Source organism: Rousettus aegyptiacus, unplaced genomic scaffold (genome assembly GCF_014176215.1).
Source record: "Rousettus aegyptiacus isolate mRouAeg1 unplaced genomic scaffold, mRouAeg1.p scaffold_m13_p_5, whole genome shotgun sequence".
Lineage (NCBI taxonomy): Eukaryota > Metazoa > Chordata > Mammalia > Chiroptera > Pteropodidae > Rousettus > Rousettus aegyptiacus.
The window spans coordinates 120090314-120109317 of NW_023416308.1; the positions used below are offsets into that span (position 1 = coordinate 120090314).

The 19004-nt window shown below is 58.9% G+C and overlaps 1 protein-coding gene and 1 non-coding gene across 6 annotated transcripts in view; both read left to right on the top strand.

The window, feature by feature from the left end:
• Positions 1 to 17184, top strand: part of NAP1L4 (nucleosome assembly protein 1 like 4) — a 39590-nt gene extending 22406 nt beyond the window's left edge. For 4 of the 5 annotated variants that reach the window (XM_016131158.2, XM_036220597.1, XM_036220596.1 and 1 more), the window contains 7 exons: positions 3281 to 3420; positions 4688 to 4833; positions 7722 to 7744; positions 8110 to 8229; positions 10337 to 10366; positions 10762 to 10818; positions 16022 to 17184. In XM_016131158.2, coding sequence (XP_015986644.2) covers positions 3281 to 3420; positions 4688 to 4833; positions 7722 to 7744; positions 8110 to 8229; positions 10337 to 10366; positions 10762 to 10818; positions 16022 to 16060 — 555 coding nt within the window. In that variant the 3' untranslated portion in view covers positions 16061 to 17184. Of the gene's footprint in view, positions 1 to 3280; positions 3421 to 4687; positions 4834 to 7721; positions 7745 to 8109; positions 8230 to 10336; positions 10367 to 10761; positions 10819 to 12753; positions 12792 to 16021 lie in introns of all 5 variants that reach the window. The other variant, XM_016131162.2, reaches the window with a different exon arrangement.
• On the top strand, positions 252 to 378 carry LOC118603311. Its single transcript, XR_004951185.1, has one exon. It is a non-coding gene; the product is annotated as a small nucleolar RNA SNORA54 (small nucleolar RNA).
• Positions 17185 to 19004: the final 1820 nt, after the last annotated feature.

Consider the following 19004-nt stretch of genomic DNA (forward strand, 5'->3'; position numbering starts at 1 on the left):
TCTAATGAAAGAAACTTCTGAAAAGTCACTACAGATAGAGGAGACTGAAAAATGCTTCCCTGATCTTGGCTTTGTCACAAAATTTATGTTTTCCAAAATATTGGCCGTAGTGTCATTCAATGCTAGTCAGGGTCAGGGTGGGGGACCTGCCTGACAGTTAGTGAGAGGCACTAGACCTCAGCCAGTCCCCGCTTTCTCCGAAGGGATCTCGGGGTGGCGCACGCCATCCTGCCTGAGCTGGGTCCTTGCAGGAGCACTGTTCGTGACCTGTTAGTCTGGCCGTGGCTAACTGGTTCCATTCCAGTGCTACAGCACTTCCAATGACACATGACTGACTGGCTGGCCGGTGACTCTCAGTTTCAGGTCTTGGAGACACATTCCCTGGGGGCTGTGGGTTAGGGTCTCGGCGGGGACCTAGCATCGGCCTCTTTCTTGCCCTCAGCACCAGTCCCAGATAGCGAGCGAGGGCCAGCGTGAATGGCGTCTCCCTCTTCCTCACTCTGCAGGCGACACTTGCTGGAGGCTGGGGGGGGGCACACCTGCGTCTGTTCCTTCCACTCGTCTGCTCCACTCTTGGGGGTGACGTTCAGCTGTCCCTCTGCAGGTCGGGGTCAGGGCACGAGCCAAAGGGACGCCTACTCACACGCTGAGAGGCCACTCCGGTAGCAGAGGGGAACCTCATCTTTCCTGCAGTACCCCAGTTACCCCAGTGCCTCCCTCTAGCCCCTTCCCAGGAAGCCTCACTTGTGCGGAGGTCTTGCCATGGCGCCCCCTGGCGGCAGCCTGTGGCAGTGGGACCGCGTGGACTGTGAGTTGTGTCAATCTCTTTGCTGGATGGAGTATGTGATGCTCTAAGACTCTTGAGTTTTTTCCTCACACAACTTTCTCACCTGTGATTCATCTAAACTCAGTGTACTGATTCTTCCTTTTCGGATTACTTCTCTCTTTTCTTCTTTTGCTCCTACCGGACACCCGTCGGGTGACTTTCTGGGTCCGTGTTCTCTCTTTCCCAGCCTGTCTGTCAGGTGTTTGCTTCTGCCTCGTCCGGGGCCTCACAGAAGCTTAGAGCCCGCGCTGTGGGGGACCACGAGCCATCTCCTGTCTGCCTTGTTGCTTCCCCCACTGCAAAGGTCACGTGCTTACTGTAGGAGATTAGGAAATGCCAGGTGGTGTAAAAAACACTAGAGAAGTCTCCAGCTCTAGAAATAACTATAACATGATCTCCCCCACAGTCTTTTCATTTTAAAAATTACCCTGAAATGTCTGAGGCATTAAAGCTGTGAAGGAAAACAACCACCCAGCTTCAGAGAGAAACACGGGCAGTGATCACATCTCCTTCCCTCTGTCCAGGGTTACGCGCGGACATGTTACCCATGGCGTGGGGACCTCCTGGCCTTCTCGGCATGAGCGCTGGCCGAGGCAGTGGCCCCCGACTTGGCGTTGCTGGGCAGGAGAGAGATCTGCTCTCGCACTCGCTTCCCGGTGGGGCGAATGAGAGGACCTCCTCCTCGCGCCCTTTCTTACCGCTCCATCAAACACTTTAATTCATCCCCGGCTGTGTTGGGGATACTCTTGACTAGACAGAGGTCCAGGGGGAGAAGAAAATAGGAAAACGTGAAGAAAAGAAACAAGCATACTTGGTTTGGAGAAATGGTAGGGGAAGGAAATGGAGAGCGAAAGAGGAGGCTGCAGACCTCTGTGTGAACAAAAGAAGGCGTGAGGAAGGACCAGGTGCGCCAGTGCCGTCCACTAGTCCAGCCCCACCCCGGGTTGCCCGCCCGCGCTCGCGGCCCTGGCCTCGGACAGTTCTGGGGTGACGGCAGCCCCCTTGCCTTCCGTCTTCAGTTTGGGTTTTATACCCCCGGGGCTGGGGCAAGATGAAGGGAGGAGATTCCATTCCCAGGGGCTGCCTTCCTTCCCTTGCTGAACTTGGACTTGCCAGGCCAGTGACTTGGGTCCGTTGAACATCCTTCCTCTCTAGTCCTAGTCCACACTCCTCTTGGAAAGGTTGGTGGTCCCTCCTGGCCCTGTCCCACTGCTGTCCCTTCTCGAACCTGGGTGGTTCCCTGACCCTCTGATCACCCGTGTCTGTCTGCTAAGCCTCTACTTCCTCCCTCCTTCATGGCCTTCCTCTTCCTCCCCCCTTCTTTGGAGAGTTTTCCCCCCCTGTTTTATGGAAGTGGCTTGTTTTTAGTCTTTTTAACTTATTTTTTCCCCAGTTGCTGGCTATACCATTGTAATGAAAGTGGAAAGAAACAGCTAGCATTTGGCAAGCGCAGCCCGCAACCTGGCCGTGTTCTGAGCGCTGTCAGATTACTCAGGTCAGCTCGGGGAGAGGGGGTCGTCATTTCCATTTAGCAGATGAGGGCATGAACGCACAGAGGTGGAGAGTACCCTCCGCAGGTCACACAGCACTCACAGGCAGAGTCACAGGCAGAGGCGGGGTCTGAACCCAGCCTTGGCCTTCGTAGACTGTCTGCGGTTCACTTCCCCAAGGTTCTCTTTTTCCCTTTATGAAGCTTCAGCTGAGGTGCTGTCTGCACACGTCAGCGCATCCGTCCAGGTGTCTTCCTCAAGGAGGACAGACTTTTCAAAATAGTGCTACTGAGTCAGAGAATGTCTTTTGTTAAATTTTTTTGACATTCCGAAATTTGCCTTTACAAAGCTGCTTCCCGTCTATGAGCGTTCCTGGTCTCCCAAAGCACTCGCCGGTACTGCAGTTTTTGTTCTTAGTACGTTTTGCCCCAAAAGGGGGCTTTTCGTCTTATCTTTCGGTTATCGTCATTACTCGTGAACACGACTGCCTTTCCCGTCGGCCATTCGATCGTGTTTGTGACCGCCGCTTCGCGCGCGCCCTTCGTCCACGCTTCCGTTACGTTCGTGTCTCCTCGGGTTGTAGGGTGCTTTGTGAATGAGGGACCAACTTGTCCTTGGTGCGGCTCGGGGAGGCCCTGTCAGTGCTTCCGTCGTCCCCCCCCCCCCCCCACGTGGGGTCTTGCCACTTTCCCGAGAGAGAGGGGGGGGCGGCTGGGCTGCCGATGCCCAGCTTCTCCCTGCAGACCCTCCCCCCGTTCCGTGAACCAAACAGCAGCGGATCCCCCCAGCCTGTCATCTGTGTTCTAACTTCGTGCCAGTGTCTTTGCAGTAGAGGAGCTTTGTTACGCAGCCATAACCGTTCCGGCTCAGGGAGGGGCTGGTTCCCCGTGGGCGCCGTGTGGCTCACGGTGTCAGCGGGCGTTTGTGGAGTCTAGGTGTGCTCACCCTGACTTTTCGTTTTCAGTCTTTTGTATTAGAGTTCCACTTCGAACCCAATGACTACTTCACCAATTCAGTCCTGACGAAAACGTACAAGATGAAGTCAGAGCCAGATAAGGCCGACCCCTTTTCCTTTGAAGGTCCTGAAATAGTTGACTGTGACGGGTAAGGAAATGCCATTTCAACTTCTTTTTCTGAAACGAAACCAGATGATTTTAGAACTTTTCGAGTAAGATGGAAATTAGGAATAAAGCAGAAAGTCTTTAATCTTCTTAAAAGCCCAGGAGACAGAGATTGAAATAATCTGTTGTTTGGGTGGGGATGTGGTGTCCGGTGCTGGGAAACAGATCGTGTGGGTACGCGGGCCAGGTTTGGGACAGTGGCCCGGCGCGCTCATTTCAGTGGGGGGTCGGGTTCTCTAGACACCGCCGGTGCAGCTGGGGTCACTGCCCTCAGCGGGGGCGTTTGCTGCCGGACCGAGTCGGGCTGGCTGTGTTGGCCAGTCGCCTGCTTGGGAATCGGTGGGACAGCGTAGCTGTCCTTTGGCTCGTGGTTGAGCGCTTCGGCCGAGAGCGAATGTGGTTTGGGTTCATTGCTCTTGGTTTGAAATGATTTAGGAGACTGTCTTATCCTTGAATTAAAAGTGATTATTTTTATTCACTGGAAACAAGTACATCAAGTACTTGTCCGTGTGAATCTCCCCATGCGATTAATTCAGAACTTTATTAAAATCCTGCTGGACTCACACAGCTGGAGTAACCTAGAAAGTGCTATCTCCCAGGCCAGCTGTCACGTGAGAAGTAGACCTGGCTTTCCAGGCCTGTTCTAGAGCAGCTGCTGCTCAGATGCCGCCAGGTGTTACCTGTGGGTCCAGGGTGATTCAAAGAGTTAAAAAGCTAAAAAGCACGCCGTGCTCGACGCCCCCGCTGAGGACCGCCTGGAGCCCGCGGGCTTCGCACTGGTCATCAGTATTCGCGGCGGTCGCCTGTTTCCGTGTTGCACCTTGTGCCCCTCACTTAGTTTGCCTTGAGCATTCAGGGACGCGAGTGGGTGACTTCACGTGTACTCTGGGGTCTGTACAGGGGCAGCAGGCGACAGGCTCCTGAGGCTCCTTTGCCCAGCCCTGATTGGGGCGAGTCCCAGAAAACATGGCAGAATCCTTGCAGAACGTCTCGGGGAAATAATGCCATCGCGGATGCAGGAGCCTGACGCTGGAGCCCACACCTCCCTCCCAGGGTGGTGGCAGGCCAGGCCCTTTCCCTTTCACTGACCTCCAGGCGTGCCTCACGGCCGTGTGTGTGGTGCTCGCTTGCAGGTGGGTTTATATGCAGTTGTCCAGGTTGGGCTTAGAGCTGTGGTTTGCTTGCTGTGTGCATTCGTTGTGGTTTTCCTCATGAGGCGTGTATCCGTGACTGCTGTCTTGGCCCTATAGGTGCACTATTGACTGGAAGAAAGGAAAAAATGTCACTGTCAAAACGATCAAGAAAAAGCAGAAACATAAGGGGCGCGGCACCGTCAGAACAATTATCAAACAAGTTCCTAACGATTCGTTTTTCAACTTTTTCAATCCGTTGAAAGGTGAGTGGGTTGGGTTGTGACTGTTGATCACGTGTAGGTATCCCCGCTTTCCAAAACTGTTATACCACCTCGCTTTTATAACAGACCTGCGTAGTACCTGTTTTGGCTAACCGAAAGCAACCTGAAGGTTTTCAGTATTTTGCAAAAAAAAAAAAAAAAAAAAAAAGGCGAAGGTGGAAATAGTGTTCAGCACTTGTTTTGCCTGAGCTGTTCCAGAGGCGGCAGCACCCGGCCGCCCAAGCGGCCCTGCTGAGCTCCCGCCCGGGACCACACTGACACCTCGGTGTCCCGCCCCGCGGCTCTGACTGGGCCTGCAGGCATCTGACCATGCGCGTCCCTTAGCAGGGCGCCCCGAAGTGTCGGGAGGGCCTGAGGGAGAGCGTGGCGTGTCAGCTCAGCGTGAGGCTGGGCATCCATACGTGTTTCGGTCGTGGTGAACGAGATAAAACCACCGCGCGCTGCTCGTGCTGTTTACATGCAGAGAGGACGACTCTGAAAGCTGCCGAAGCTGCCGTAGGTTCTGCCCGCAGCGAAGTGGCCCCTGGTGAGCACCCAGCAGCGGGTGGCATGGAAATGCCGTTGCGGTGTGCAGAGAGCGTGGCGTGTGTCACGTGCCTGTTTTTCTCATCCGTTAGTGTCACTTTAAGTGTTACTTGGTATGGTTTGGTAGGTTCTCGTCTGGTTCTGGGAACACTCAGTTTTTCCATCTGGATCGATGGTCGTCGCCTCTTTGCAGTCCGCCCTTCGGTTGCCAAGGGTTTTAGAGGGACGTGCTCCCTTCAGGTAGCGGGGGAACCTGTACTTACGTCAGTGACTTCCCCCCAAAAGGTCCGGTCCTAGGCCTCTGGCCAGCTCAGCCATCGAAGGGTCAGGGGCTGTGCCAGGTGCTCCCGGGGGCATGCGGGTGTCAGGAGTGGGGTTCTCGTAGCAGGAAGGGAAGCCGAGGCAGGCCCTGTAGTAGCTCCACTGTAAGAAAGCGGGAGCGAAGGCCTGTGCCCGTCCGTGCCATGCCTCGCTGTCCGTGTCCCTCCGGCGTCTGCTGCGCTGTAGACCCCGTCTCAGGCCCCTGTCACTGGCTGGTTACACGTGCACAGCTTGGGTCCACCTGCCCTGCCTCCCTCCCTCTCTCATTGGTTGGTTTTGTTGTTCTGCATGGTTTGACGGAGCACAAGGGGTTTGAGAATTAATACTTTGTGACAAATAAGTAGTTGGATTTCTACTTTTGAAAGACTTAGGGTAGAATCGTAGCTTGGAAGCTTCGATTTTGTTTTGTCGTGTTTTGTTTCCCCGTAAGTCATAAAGTAAAGATGGAACCTTTGAGCCGGGAGAGGTTGGGCAGCTTGTTTTGAGAGTCGGCTGCTTGGGAGTCTCAGTCTAATTTTGTAATCCTGAGAGAGCGTGAGGGCCAGACCAGTTGGCAGCGTCTGGACATGGGTGTGAGGAAGGATATTTGCTCTTTATTTCCCATGACCAAAGCCAAGTTGAGGTCAAGGACTGCTGGCCCCGCTACAGGTGTGGTGAGCGGTTGGCCTGACCGCCGCGCGCCCAAGTCTGAGCCTTTGGTTCTCGACTTGGTCTCTGAGCCTGGCGCCCTCACTCACCGAGCTGCCCCTCGCCATCAGCCTGCTCGTCTTTACCGTAGAGGCTGTTTTCTACGGTTTGTGTTCGAACGTGGACACAGCAGGTGTGTGCTGGTGTGTCGGATGCTAGCGGCCACACATTTGGTCCTTCAGCTTCCTGTCCGGGAGGATCTTTTTTAAGTAACCAGCTATGATTTCGAGTGGTAAGCTCGAAAAATGAATAGACAGTGGGGACCGTGGTGGGGTAGTCAGGGAAACACCCACACCGGTGGGACGCGTTTCGAAGTAAAGGCACCTTCGCAGGCTGGCCCGGCGCCCTCTTTGTCCTTAGCCTCCAGAGCAGATCCCAAAAGCGAGTGACTGGTCCATGTGCTGACCTCTGACCCCCAGGTCAGGGTCCCCAAACAGCCTGCAGGATGCTTACGCGCCAGGGCCTGGTGACCACCGACCGCCCTGTGGAGGGTGTTTCCCGCCCCAACACTTGGCGCTCTGCAGCGAACAGCTTGGCCACTTTGCTGCGCCCGCTATAGGGAAAGAGCCAGCAAGCCAGAGACTCACGGGAAGACGACAGGCGGGGTGAGACCAGCAGGGTCGACATCTCCTTTCTGATGAGAGTCGGAGCTGTGAACGGGAAGTGGAGTCCTTTGATTAGCTTCGCTGAGCGTGGATTCGAGGCCTTGTCTTGGCTGTCATGCCCGGTTGCATGGCGGGCTCTAGTTTGCCAACGTCCTGTGTGCTCACGTGTGTGCTGAGACCAGCCGCAGCACGGCTTCCAGTGCAGAGCTGAGGCGCTCGGTGGGCGCGTGTCGGTGAGCGACGTCCTGCCCACAAGGACGTTCCTCGTTTCGCAGGAAGAGGGTCTCGGCACTGCGCCCTGCCCTCCCTCCCAGACCGACCGGGACGCGGCTTTTCCCTCGCTGAGACGCAGAGCCTCCGTGACACTCAGGACTCAGACTAAAGATTGTCCCCTTTCTCCACCATTTGTCATGGGTGGTTCGGCAGGACACTAGTTAAATCTTTGCTTAGCACAGATACTCTCGGTGGCCACAGTCTGGGCCACCTGACATGGCTGTTAATACTTGAAACGTGTGAATGCTTTTCTGAAAGCCGGCGTTCGGCGTTCTCCAGCCCGGCCCGCGAGCAAGCTCGGGCACCGGCCCTCGGCCGGGAGTGCGGTGCTGCCGGCGCCCACCAGGGGGCACCTCCAGCTGCGGGGCGCCCTGTTCTGTCTGTCCGCGGAGCCGTCTGTGTGGGCTGTGAGCTTTTTCGGCTGTCAGTGTAACACGGACGTTTTGTGTTTTTTCCTAGCGTCCGGGGATGGAGAATCGCTGGTAAGACTCGCGTCCTCGCCAGCAGTCCCTCGTGTTGATGTTCCAGCCCGCATGTCCTAAGCGCTCACCTGCTCGCTTTCATTCCTGCTCCTTGAAAACCCGGGGTGCACTCGTGTCGCTGCTCTGTGGGGTGGGACAGAAGCTCGTCGCACATGCGGGCTTTGCAGCACTCCTGCCCCCCACCAGGTCACGGGGTGGGGGGCGCGGATCCTGTAAAGCCACTTAAGCTCGTAAACGGCTTTCGCCCAGCAGAGCTGGCATCGGGGGCTTTACGTCAAGTCACCAAAGTGCGGGCAGGGCGTGGGACACAGACGTCGTGTTTGCTCATCCCGTGAAATGAGCTAACGCGCAGGTTTTCCTCTCAGGATGAAGATTCCGAATTCACTTTAGCCTCCGACTTCGAGATTGGACACTTCTTCCGTGAGCGGATAGTCCCACGGGCTGTGCTGTACTTCACGGGGGAGGCCATAGAGGACGACGACAACGTAGGTGCCATGGGAGCCCCTGGTGCTACCTCTGGCGGGTGGGGGGGCCTGAGCGGCAGCTCGGGAACACCCCAGGCCTGCGTTTGTGTCCGTCGCCAACCTGACACATGGGGCGTAGCGCCGTGGCATTTGGGGTCAGTAGACTGGGAAGAGGGGAGGTCACGGGAGCGGGAGAAGCGGGAGTCTGAGGCGGCCCGTGTTAGCCCTGCCCTTTGACTCATGTCAGGGGGTCCGCTAAAGACCCCGGGAGTCGCTGTGTTCCGCCCAAGGCCTGTGACCTTGACACCCACTACACACGAGGGAGTCTCGTCAGCAGAGGCCTGGGCGTGTCGGCCCCGGAGAAGCAGAGCCCGCGCTCCACAGTCAGAGCTGGGCCCGTGGCCCCGGCCACAGCCACTGGCTGTCCCGTGACTGTCACCTGAGCAGTTTGCCTCGTAACCAAGCCTTAGGTTGCCACAGGTCTTCTGGATTTGTGGAGACGAAGTTTTATTTTGTAGCGTGTCCTGGAAGTGTGTGCGAGATGATACTTGTTCTCTTGCTCTTAGGTCCCCTGGATGCTTCTAGGTTTTTTCCTTTGGGGAGTCCGTTGGGGCGTGGGGCAGGGCGGCAGGAGCTGGTGGGTTTGGGCTGCCTCGCACCCCAAAGAATGGGCTTCTGCTACCACTTCTCCTTGTGCCTGAGGCTGGACTGGGACAGCGTGTGCTGGCCATGTGGCCGGGGACTGGTTGACATCTGAGACGCAGTTGGTCCATCCTGGGCCAGGAGGGGCGGGGCTCCGGGCACCCGAGCTCACGAGCAGCTGCTAAGACTTCAGTCTTAGGAAACGCTGGTTACACGGCGCGTTCCACACCAGCGCTGTGCGGTGGGACCTTCCGTGAGGCTGGAACTGTCCTCTGCTCTGGCCGGTGAGGTAGGACTGACCGCAGGTGACCCGTGAAGATTCAAACGAGGCTCTTGCCACCAAGGAACCGAATGTTCAGTTTCATTAAAGGTAGCCAGAGAAGATGGCGCCGCTGCGCGTGTGCCGGAGCTCGCCCCTAGGCTGCCGGCCACGTGCTTGCGGCCGTGCGCCTGTCGGCCGGAAACCTGGACACGCCGCCTGCGCGCGCGCCTGTCCTCACACATGCGTGGGGGCCACGGCTGGGAGAATCACGTGCTCTCCGTGCCGCCCATGCGGGGTTCGCTCTCCACAGCTCCTGGCGTGTGCAGCTGCCGAGAAGCGGGGCTCAAAGCTGCCTGCCGGACCGCGGCCGGGTGCCCCCTTAGTGCTTATGCCCCATCTGTAAAGGGGGTCCTGGGGGCGACTCCTAGAGCAGTGCCCGGCAGAGCGATTGCTCGGTAAGTGTGGTATGAGGTCGGGCGTGGTGCCGGGGCACCCGAGTTCTGGCGCGGCTCAAACTGTCCGGGTCTTGCTCGTGCCCTGGGCCGTGCGCTCCACGCTGGAACCGCAGCCGCCCGCAGGTGTGAGGCGCGCTGAGGCTGGCGTTTGTCAGAGAAAGCCTAAGGAATCGTCACGTCCCTCGTGTTGTGCAGCTGACGGTGATAAAGGTGGTCTCGTTGGGTCTGATTTTGAACCCAGTCTGACATTCAGAACTTGAGTGAGAGCCGACCAGTGACGTCTTGGGACATGGGAGCGGTTCGGTAACGACCAGCTGGTGTTGGAGGTCTCCCTGTACCGTCGGTGCTGACTTACTTAAAGTGCACACGTCCGGGTTCTAGTACGTTTCTAGGAAGATCCCCTTGCACGTGGTACAGGTGGTACCGGATTCCCATCCGTAAGGAACTGCGCTCGCAGTGCACGCCCTCGCGGCTGGCCCGGCTGCCTCCGCCCCGTCCGTAGTCCTTCTTTTGCTGGGTTTTCAGGCGCCTGCATCTTGTTCACGGCGAGGCTCATGAGCAGTGGCCCCGCAGTGGTGGTGCCCGGAGATGTCTGGCAGCAGATCGCCCCACAGCTTGGCCCGGGGCAGCCGCGGCCCTCTGCTCGGCATCCCCACCGCGTTCCTGCTGTCCTGAGGCCTGACCGGTGGGGCTGCTTGACAGGGACTGTGTCTGGGTCAGGTCGCCATCATGCTCGAGAAACCTGAGCACGTGTTTTCCTTCTTTTCAGTTTGAAGAAGGCGAAGAAGGAGAAGAGGAGGTAAGACAGGCCGCGCCGGCCGCAGCGTTTCCCTGAGCGGCGGGCAGGCGGGCGGCCGGGGCTTGCGCAGCGCGCTGCCGCCTGGAGGCCTGCGGCTGCAGTGCGGGCCCAGGAGAGAGCCAGCGCCGCCGTGTCTGGATTTTGACCCCGCGATTAGTTGGCTTAAGAAAACACATCTTAGAAAATACTTATATAACAAACCCAATCTACTTTCAGCACTACGTTTATTTCAGGCTTGTCTAAAAGGACAAAAAGATACCCAGAAATAACTTTGTTTAGCGAAAGTGATTTAATCAGTTATGGGTAGTGATGATTTGCTTCTAAATCGAAGTATCGTTTTAATTGATGGCCAGTGAGTCCACAAGAATTTAAATCCCGCTCACTCTTTACTACAGGAATTGGAAGGCGACGAGGAGGGAGAAGAGGAGGACGACGTCGACGTTAACTCCAAGGTTAGTTTTTCGGGGCGACTCCAACCTGTGTGTGCCACGCCGCTGAGCTTTTAACACACGCTCCCCACTTTGACGCAGTGGCGCCGTGAATGTGCAGTTGTTATTCTCGAGTTAGAACACCGGGCGCTCCTCAGAGAAATGCCCGAGCGAGGAACTGTTTAGACACTTCGTGCACGATTCGAATATTAAGTGTGAGTGTTCAGCGAAGTGCTCTTCCCGCTTTCTCAAGCCGTCTTGTTTGCGTGATCTTGTTCCATGAGCAAGTTTTATTTTCCAGATTTTCTAATTCTTTTAAGGTACTGATGTAACCAATGACACAAACTTTTGTGTTTTTGTTTTCGGAATGGATACAAAGAAAGGGACTTTGGGTGGGGGGTGTCGTCAGTGTTAATGAATAGAATACTGGAATTGCAGACATAATTTACAGTTATACTTGGGCTGAGGATACTCAGAATGTATGTCTATGTATGTCACAATTTAAAATAAACTAGGACCACCTAGGAATACCAGGTGCTATAAGCTTTAAAAAATAATAAAAATTAAAAAATAAATAAATAGAATAATAGGAACCTTTGCTTTTAAACTGATAAAAATGAGTGGGCAACCCCATTAATTGTACTTGTTAGTCTGGAGTTTTACTCAAGGTCCCAGGTGAGCTTAAACCGCGGACTGTGCCATCTGACACGCTCTGAGCGCGCCCTGCTCTCCTGCAGCCCTGAGGCTCAGGGCGAGGATCTCCTCCTGTTCGCTGGCACGAAGCGTGTAACTCACCTGCCTCTTAGAATTACGTGCATCACCGGCTGTCAGGATACTAACATTGCCTGGTGTTTTATGATGTGTGTCTCTGGTTAACTAGACTGTGTGTGTGTGTTCGTTCGTTCCCCGCTTTTGCCTACAGTGGATTGTCCACTAAGCTGTGAGCCTGGCGACCTGCTTCTGTAGTTCATATATCAGTGCCGCAGGTTTCCGTGAACGCATGCCCACAGTCGTTCCTTCTGGGGGAGGCTGGGAGGGGGGTTTAAAACATTTTTAAACGTGCCACATAGATGCACCCTGGGAATAAGCTCACGGAAAGATTCGTCTTTTTCGAGGCGGCCTGTCCGTCCCAGGGTAACTGTGGAACGCACAACCGCACTTGGCTCTGTGCGTGATGGCGGTCAGGGCCCGAGAGGGGGGCGCGAGACCTGGGGCCCGGCCTTGTGTGGTCACACCCGGAGGGCTGGGGAGGTCGCAGGTGTCCGCTAGTTAGAACCAGGCAGTATGCCACCTTACACTGCCGCGCCCGATCCCCCGGTGTGGAGCTGGCTGTCGCCCTGCCCTTGGGTGCTGACACGCACTTCACCGTCCGGGTTCCTGAGCAGAGACTCGGGGTGCTGCGCCCCCTGCAGGCCCCGGCGCCCTGGCTCCGTGCCGCGTGTCTCGCCGGCTGCAGGCACCCCGTTCCCGTGTCGTGTTCCCTTCTGTGGTCTGTGCCCTTCCCTCGCCACATCTCTGTCTCACGTCTGTTTTCTAGGGGAGTGCTCCCACCCAGGGGTCACAGATAATGTGACAGAGCGTAGGGAGTTGGCAGCTCTAACCCTCCATAGGGTTTCCAAGTCTCTTCTTTAGTTGGGGGTAGGTGAAAAATGACTGAACGTGAGTAGGTTATTGGCGTGAAGCGTGAGGACCTGAATCTCGCCCTCTGGGGTCACGATGTGACGCTTCTGCTCCTTTGTGTGCACTTCTTTAGAGGGGTTTGTCACGTGAGTGCACACGTCACGTGAGTGCACACGCACGGGCAGGTACGGGGCGGGGCTGGGTGCCGGTGGCTCGTCTCCAGGCCGGTACTTTGCAGCCCTTTCGTGTCATGAGAAAGGGGCTCCTTCCCCCTGTATGATTTTGTGCCTTTCGTTTTCCTTCATGCTGACAGTTCCTTTCAATTTTTTCCCCGTTTAGGTGTAATTTTTGTCAGTTACCCACTCATGCATTGCTAGGTAAGGTGGAACTCCATTCACTCCTTACTTCCCGGTTTCCGATCTGTGCTTTGTAACCGTGCCCGGCCGCGGCTGTGGGTAAAGCGGAAGTGGCCGCCGCGGTGCGCTCGGCCGGCCGCGGGGCTCTGGACAGCGGTCTCGGCCAGTGTCCGCTGGGCGACTTTCAAAGCCGACCCGCAGGAACGGTGTTTGGCTCCGCTGGCCGAGCCCAGCGTTTCTCGCTGACTAAGCAGCGAAGGTGTAACTGGTGTGGCGTTTCTCTTGACATCGGGACTGCCCTCCAGGAAGAGGACAGATCGAGAGGGCCCTGGGAGGTCGGCCGCCCGCCCGCAGGGTGGCACACGTAAACCAGCGGTACTCGGAGGCCATGGCGCACGGGCTGCCACTGCCACCCCGTCACCACGGCCATTGGGGTCGGCCTGCTGTGCTTTTTCTTGGTGCACGCCTGGCGATGTCAAACTGGGGCGACCTGCAGGGCAGTAGGTGATCGAGGGCGCCCACTGCTCGGGTGCCAGCAGCCGGTGTCCGTGTGGAGTGCGCGTCAGGAAGTGCTGTCTGACGTCGCTGGAAAGTTCCAGCCCCGTAGGAAGAGAACCAGTGTAGATTTCAGTGGCACAGGCAAGCCCCAGGAGCCGCCTGCCCCCTACTGTGTGGGTCGCCGCAGCTCTGTCTGCTCCAGTCGTAGGGCCCTGTCTCTCTCTCTGTCTCTCTCTCTCTCGTGGCACCGTGTGGGGCGTGGTGGGGGAAGGGAGGAAGGTGGGAGCAGGAGAAGCCATGAGAAACGTGGGCAGTGACGTCCACGCCTGGGAAATGGCCGGGGCTGCACATGTTGCCTGACGGGCGACCAGTGTGTAAAGTGCCCATGAGAACTTGACCTTCCCGTCGCAGGAGGGCACGCTGGTCCTGGGGCTCCTTCAGTGCAGCCGCCCTGAGCGCGTCCGCGTCGCCTTCCTGTCTCCCTCGTGCGGGCTTGGCACACTGGCGGGCGGACGTGGCCCGAAGGGAGCGTCCCAGGCAGGTGAAACGCACGGACGCCCTTGACCGTCTGTGCTTTCCGGGATCGGGCTGATCATTTCCCTGCATCTTTGAGCTCTTGCTGCCCACACGTCTAAAGACGTGTCACTGAAGCCCCGCTCCCCCCGCATCCTTCCCTGTCATGGGAGGCAGCCGCGAGCAGGCCAGCCTCCGCCCGTGGGAGGGGAGGAGGGCTCAGCGTGACCACGGACAGCGCCACGCCTGCGCCTGCGCAGCGTTAGGCCCCTGGAGGGTTGAGGTTATCGGCCTCTCTGAGGGGCTCAGGCTTCTCCCGTGGAGGAAGCCATCCCTCAGGTGGGCCTCTCGGGGGAGGGGGGGCTCTGCGCCCCTCAGAGGCTGTGCCAGTTGAGTGTGTGCTTGGTGACTTGTCTTCACCCCTTCTCAGGGCAGTGGTCGTCGTTAGAACCCGTGGCCCTGCCAGGCACAGTTTGGGCTCTTAGTGTGTATCTTGGAAATGGCACCTCCTCCCCCTAGGTAATCGGTAGCATCGAGTGACTGAGCTGTCATTAAACTTTGTGACCTTAAACAGAGGATGCTCAGGGTACAGTCTGGTCCTGCGTCACAGGCCAGAAACCATTGGCGCCCCGACACCCCTTCTCCTGGTCTCCTAGAGAGGACCAGTATCTCCGCGGTCCTTATCCCCCAGTGATGATTTTGTTTTCAGACAAGTAAACGACGTTCTCCTGGTTGACGCCGTACGCCACGATGCAGGCAGCACGGCCTGAGCTCCACGCCGTCACATAGCATTACGTGGCTGTAGTTTGTGCGTGCGTGTGTTAAGGACACAGCGTGGAGAGGCCCTCCCGGCCGTGCCCCACGGCCGCCCCGGCCCCCACGCTCAGCCCCACAGACGCGCCCCCTGTCACCCCCCGAGCCGCGTCCTCCGACCCCTCTGGGTGCAAACGCGGGAAGCGCAGCGCCGCCCACCGCCCGCCACCGCGACGCTGGCGCTGCGGCCGCTCCCCTTCCCCAGCGGGTCCCACACTGGCATCTGACTCCCTGGGCCACGAGTCGGCCACCTCCACACCTGCCCTCGAAAGGACAGCATTTGATTTTGAACTTTTCTGGCTATGATTTCTGGTCAGGTGTGTCTTGTGTTGGTGCGTTGGTCCTTTGGCAGTGTGGCAGAGGAGCTTGTGACAGGTGCCAGGGCAGGCGCCCCTCCCGAGTGGCCTGCTGTTGGCTCTGGGCGGTGCTGGCCAGACACCTAGGGCCAGCCCGGAGGGTCTTGGCTTGTCCTTCTGCTCTTTCTGTCGCAGTTAACAAATAAAAATCTGGGACAAGGGTCCGAGGCTCTTACTTTCTCTTCTTGAGCCCTTTACCCTTGGCTTCTCATCTCTTAAACGCCACTTCCAAAGGACGAGCCGCGGCCCCCACTCGTGCCGTGGGCGGTGTCGGGCCTGTTATCACGGAGGCTCCTTCAGAACCCCGTGGTGCAGGGCGCGGGTTTCTCTTGGTGCCACAGACGCGCCAGGTTATGTTGCGAGAACGATGCGTGACCTTAGCAGCCAAAAGTCCTAGTTACTGACTAGTCCGTTCATTCGTTCAGACACAAGGGGAAGTTGTCATCCTTGCTCAGGCTGCTGTCGGCCCCACACGGCATGCGTCGGGTGCTGAGCGTGGTCACGGTGGTGTGAGACACGCACGTCAGGTCACATCGAAGCGTACCTGCTTCTCGGTGCGGCGGTGCCCTCCCTGGTACATTTTCTGGAAGGACAGGACTCCCACATGGAGGCTTCTGGGAGGGTTGGGGCTTGTCCGTGGAGCCTAGCGGTGGCCTCTGGGCCATGGCTGTGCTGGCGCTCTTTGGCCCCTGGGGAAGAGGCAGGAGCCTCCCCGTCTCCGGTGCTGAGCTCTCTGAGGGTGGCATGGGGCGCTTTCTCACGGGGGCAGCGCCGCGGGTTCCCCAGGGCCCAGAGGCGCCTTCCAGCTTTGGCACAGGGTCTCCTGCCGGTTCAGTTAGTCCCCGAGCCCCTCCTGCTGAATCCGCGTGGGAGGGTCTCCCGCGATGTCTCGGGACAGAAGGGGCAGCCGTACTGTGGGGCCGGTGCCGGGGCGTCGGCGCGTCTCTCGGTGCTGCTCTAAGCGTGTTCGCAGTGACCGCTCTCCGGTTGGCATGAGCGTGGCGAGTCGGGGTGGTCCGCGGCGGCCGAGGTGCCCGGTTCCCCTCCAGCCCTGCCCTCTCTCGTTGACAGAAGGAGCCCAGCCAGCCCTCCGAGTGCAAGCAGCAGTGAGACGCGCGCGCCCGCCGCCGCCGCCGCCGCAGACGTGTCCGGACTCGGCCCGGCCGCAGCAGCGTCGCACGCCCGCTGACCGCGCTTCCGGCTAACTCGTTTTCAGTGCATGGTTTTGACTTTAACTTTTCCTTTTACCTTATTATTTTGCTTAACCTGTACAGTGGCAACTTAAACGCGTTTCAGAAATAGGTTTAATTCCAGCACCCTCTACGGCCTCGGATGCAGCTCAGTGGACTTCCCAGGCTCTGCTCTTGGGAGCGCCCCAGAGGCCACCCCAGGGTGGGGTGGAGGGTCACTCGTCGCCCAGGGCGGGGGCCTGGGGACGCAGCTCCAGGGCATCTAGAAGCGGTCACCTCACTCCCGCCATCAGACTGACTTCTTTCCTGTGAAGAAACCCACGCGCTTCGTCCCCCGCCAGCCGGGCCTCTGCATCCGCCGTCTCGGCGAGCTGTGCGGCGGGGTCCCGCGGGGTCCCGCCATCAGCGTCCTCTCGTTCTCTGTCCTCGGGGCGGGGGTGGGGCGTGGCTCACAGCCGAGGCGCGAGCTCGTGTGGTTGGTTCGTCCTCGTATTTATTTGTTCTTTCGTGCCGTGAGGGCTTAGGACGCGTGCTGCCCCTTGTCCTTGGTGTTTCTGAAACCATGTTCGTGGCTGGAGACCCGATGACGTGGCCGCACGGGGGTGGCGGCCTCTAGGAGCGAGGCCTGCGCGGGAGGAGCTGCACTCCTGCCGCGGCGGCCGCGCGGACCCCCCCCCCCCGCCCCCCCGGCTTCGGGCGGGCTGTGGGCAGAGCGCGGGTCCGCCCGCGTCCGCGGCGAGGGCTCCGGCCAGGGGGCACCGCCCCCCGTTCCGCGGTCAGGGTCGCGTCGTGCTCCGCAGCCCCCGTTTGTCACCCCCACGTGCGCCTTGTCTTAAAAGCCCTGGGTTCAGAGCAGCCTGTCGTTAGCGGGCGCGTGGGGTTTTCGAGTGTGACCACGGTCCCTGGCCGCTGTAGGTGCCGGGTCCACACTGTGACCGGGCCTGGAGAGTGCTCAGCCTTACTTATGACACATTTGTAACTGAATACGGTGTTTTCAATTTGTACAGAATAGTTAGAATATTCTATTAAAGTTGTGAAACATGCGTCCAGGGCTGTGCGTGGTCTTTCATTGTGGGAGAGCGCGGTGGGAGGAGCGGGTGGGCACACCGTCCGCCCCTGTCCCTCCCGGCCTGTCTCTGGGGAGCCCTAGGCTGGACACGGCGGCATTTCTGTCTTCCGGTGTTCTGCTTTGTTCCTGAGGTTTTTAAGCCAGCCTTTAGGAGGAGGCGGCACACAGCCTGCCCACTGGGCCCACATTACTGTGTCAGGGTGAGCTTGGGGACCCCGGGCAAGCCCTCGGCCACCTCAGGAAGGAGCGTGCTCCTGCTCCAGAGGGCCAGTCCTCGGTTTGTGGGCCTTGTTAACCCAGAGGGTTCCCAGAGGGAAAGGCACGCTTCTCCTGGCTTCTCGCAGGTGCTTCTCTGCCGCTGGCTCCTGGAAGTACCCGCGGCACAAGCGCTTGCTCGGGGCGTCATGCGACCTGCCCCCCAGGGCCGCCCCCAAGTGGGAGCAGGCTCCTGGGAAGGGCGAGGCACACCCCAGACCATGGCAGAGCCTCCTTGATGTCCTCCGTTCCCAGAGGGCGCAGGCAAGCTGTGCGTCCCTCCAGCCCCGCCCACCGGGCCACTGAGGCCAAGAAGAGACAGGCTGCAGAGAGGGGCCCGCCCACACAGCGCCCCTGGGCCTGGACCATGGCGGGTGGGTGCTGGTCATCCCCGTTGACCTCGACACTCTTGGCGTGCAGGGTGAGCCTCCGCAGAATAGGCGAGAGGTCAGGAACGAGTACACAAAATGACCTCTTAGGAGCAGCCAGTGCGAGGGTCCCTTGGAGAACAGTCTTCAGGAGAAGCCCGTTGCCGGCTGGCCGCCCATCCTGCCCCAGCCGTGTCGCCCGTGGGTGGCAGACGTGTGTCCACCTACACAGCACCAGCACCGCTGAGGTGCGTGCAGGCTGCTGGGCCTCGCTGAGTCAGCGAGAGGCTCTGCGGCCCTTGGCAGCGACGAGGTCCACAGCTCCGTGTCATGAGGTCCCCTCCCCCAGCAGTGTCGGGCTTCAGAAAAGCGGGTGTGCGTCCCTGTGACAGGAGTCCACACCCCGTGTGTGTACAGTGCCCCGCAGCAGTCGGACAGGGCCAGGGGACATGCTGAGTCACTTCCTGCCCTCAGTGGACTTTGTAGCCGCCAGAACCAGGTTACCCGTGTGCTGTTGGGGACGTACCCCGGGCCATGTGATGGACAGGAGCTCCTCTGTCCTTCCCACTGCTCTGGAAAGTCGCAGCGCCCAGGTTTCCCCAGAGGGACCAGCCAGGAGGCAGCAGGGAAGGTGGTACTTGGAGCAGATCTGGCTGGTCACTGGCCTGGCCCAGCCCCAGCCGGCTGTGTATGGAGCCCAGACTGCAGCCACCACAGGACGCCCTCAGTGCCGGTCTGGCTGTCCCTTTGCCTCTGCCCCCACTGATTCCCTGTCATAAGCCAGGGTCAAGGGCCAGGCCTCACCAGCCCAGCCCCAGCCTGGATTCGGGTCCCCTCCAGGCCCAGACGCCACTGTTCCCAGGACTCCACGTGGCGGCGTCCCTACAGGCTGCCGCCCTCTTCCACTCCATCCTTAGAGTGACTCCCCAGGCCCCCGTTGTTCCGTGACGAGCCGTGGGGCCAGTGCTGGTGCCTCTCCTGAGGGCCCGGGTCTCACCTGTCTCGGGACTGAGCCCACAGACTCACTCTAAGCCAGATGACGGGCTCTGACCCAGCTGTCATTTCTGAGCCCCACCTCCCCGGGCAGGGGCTCCCCAGGTGGCTCAGATGCTCCTGCCGGCTGCCAGCAGCTGAAGGTGGGCGGAGAGCAGTGCCACGCCCCCCACGGCAGA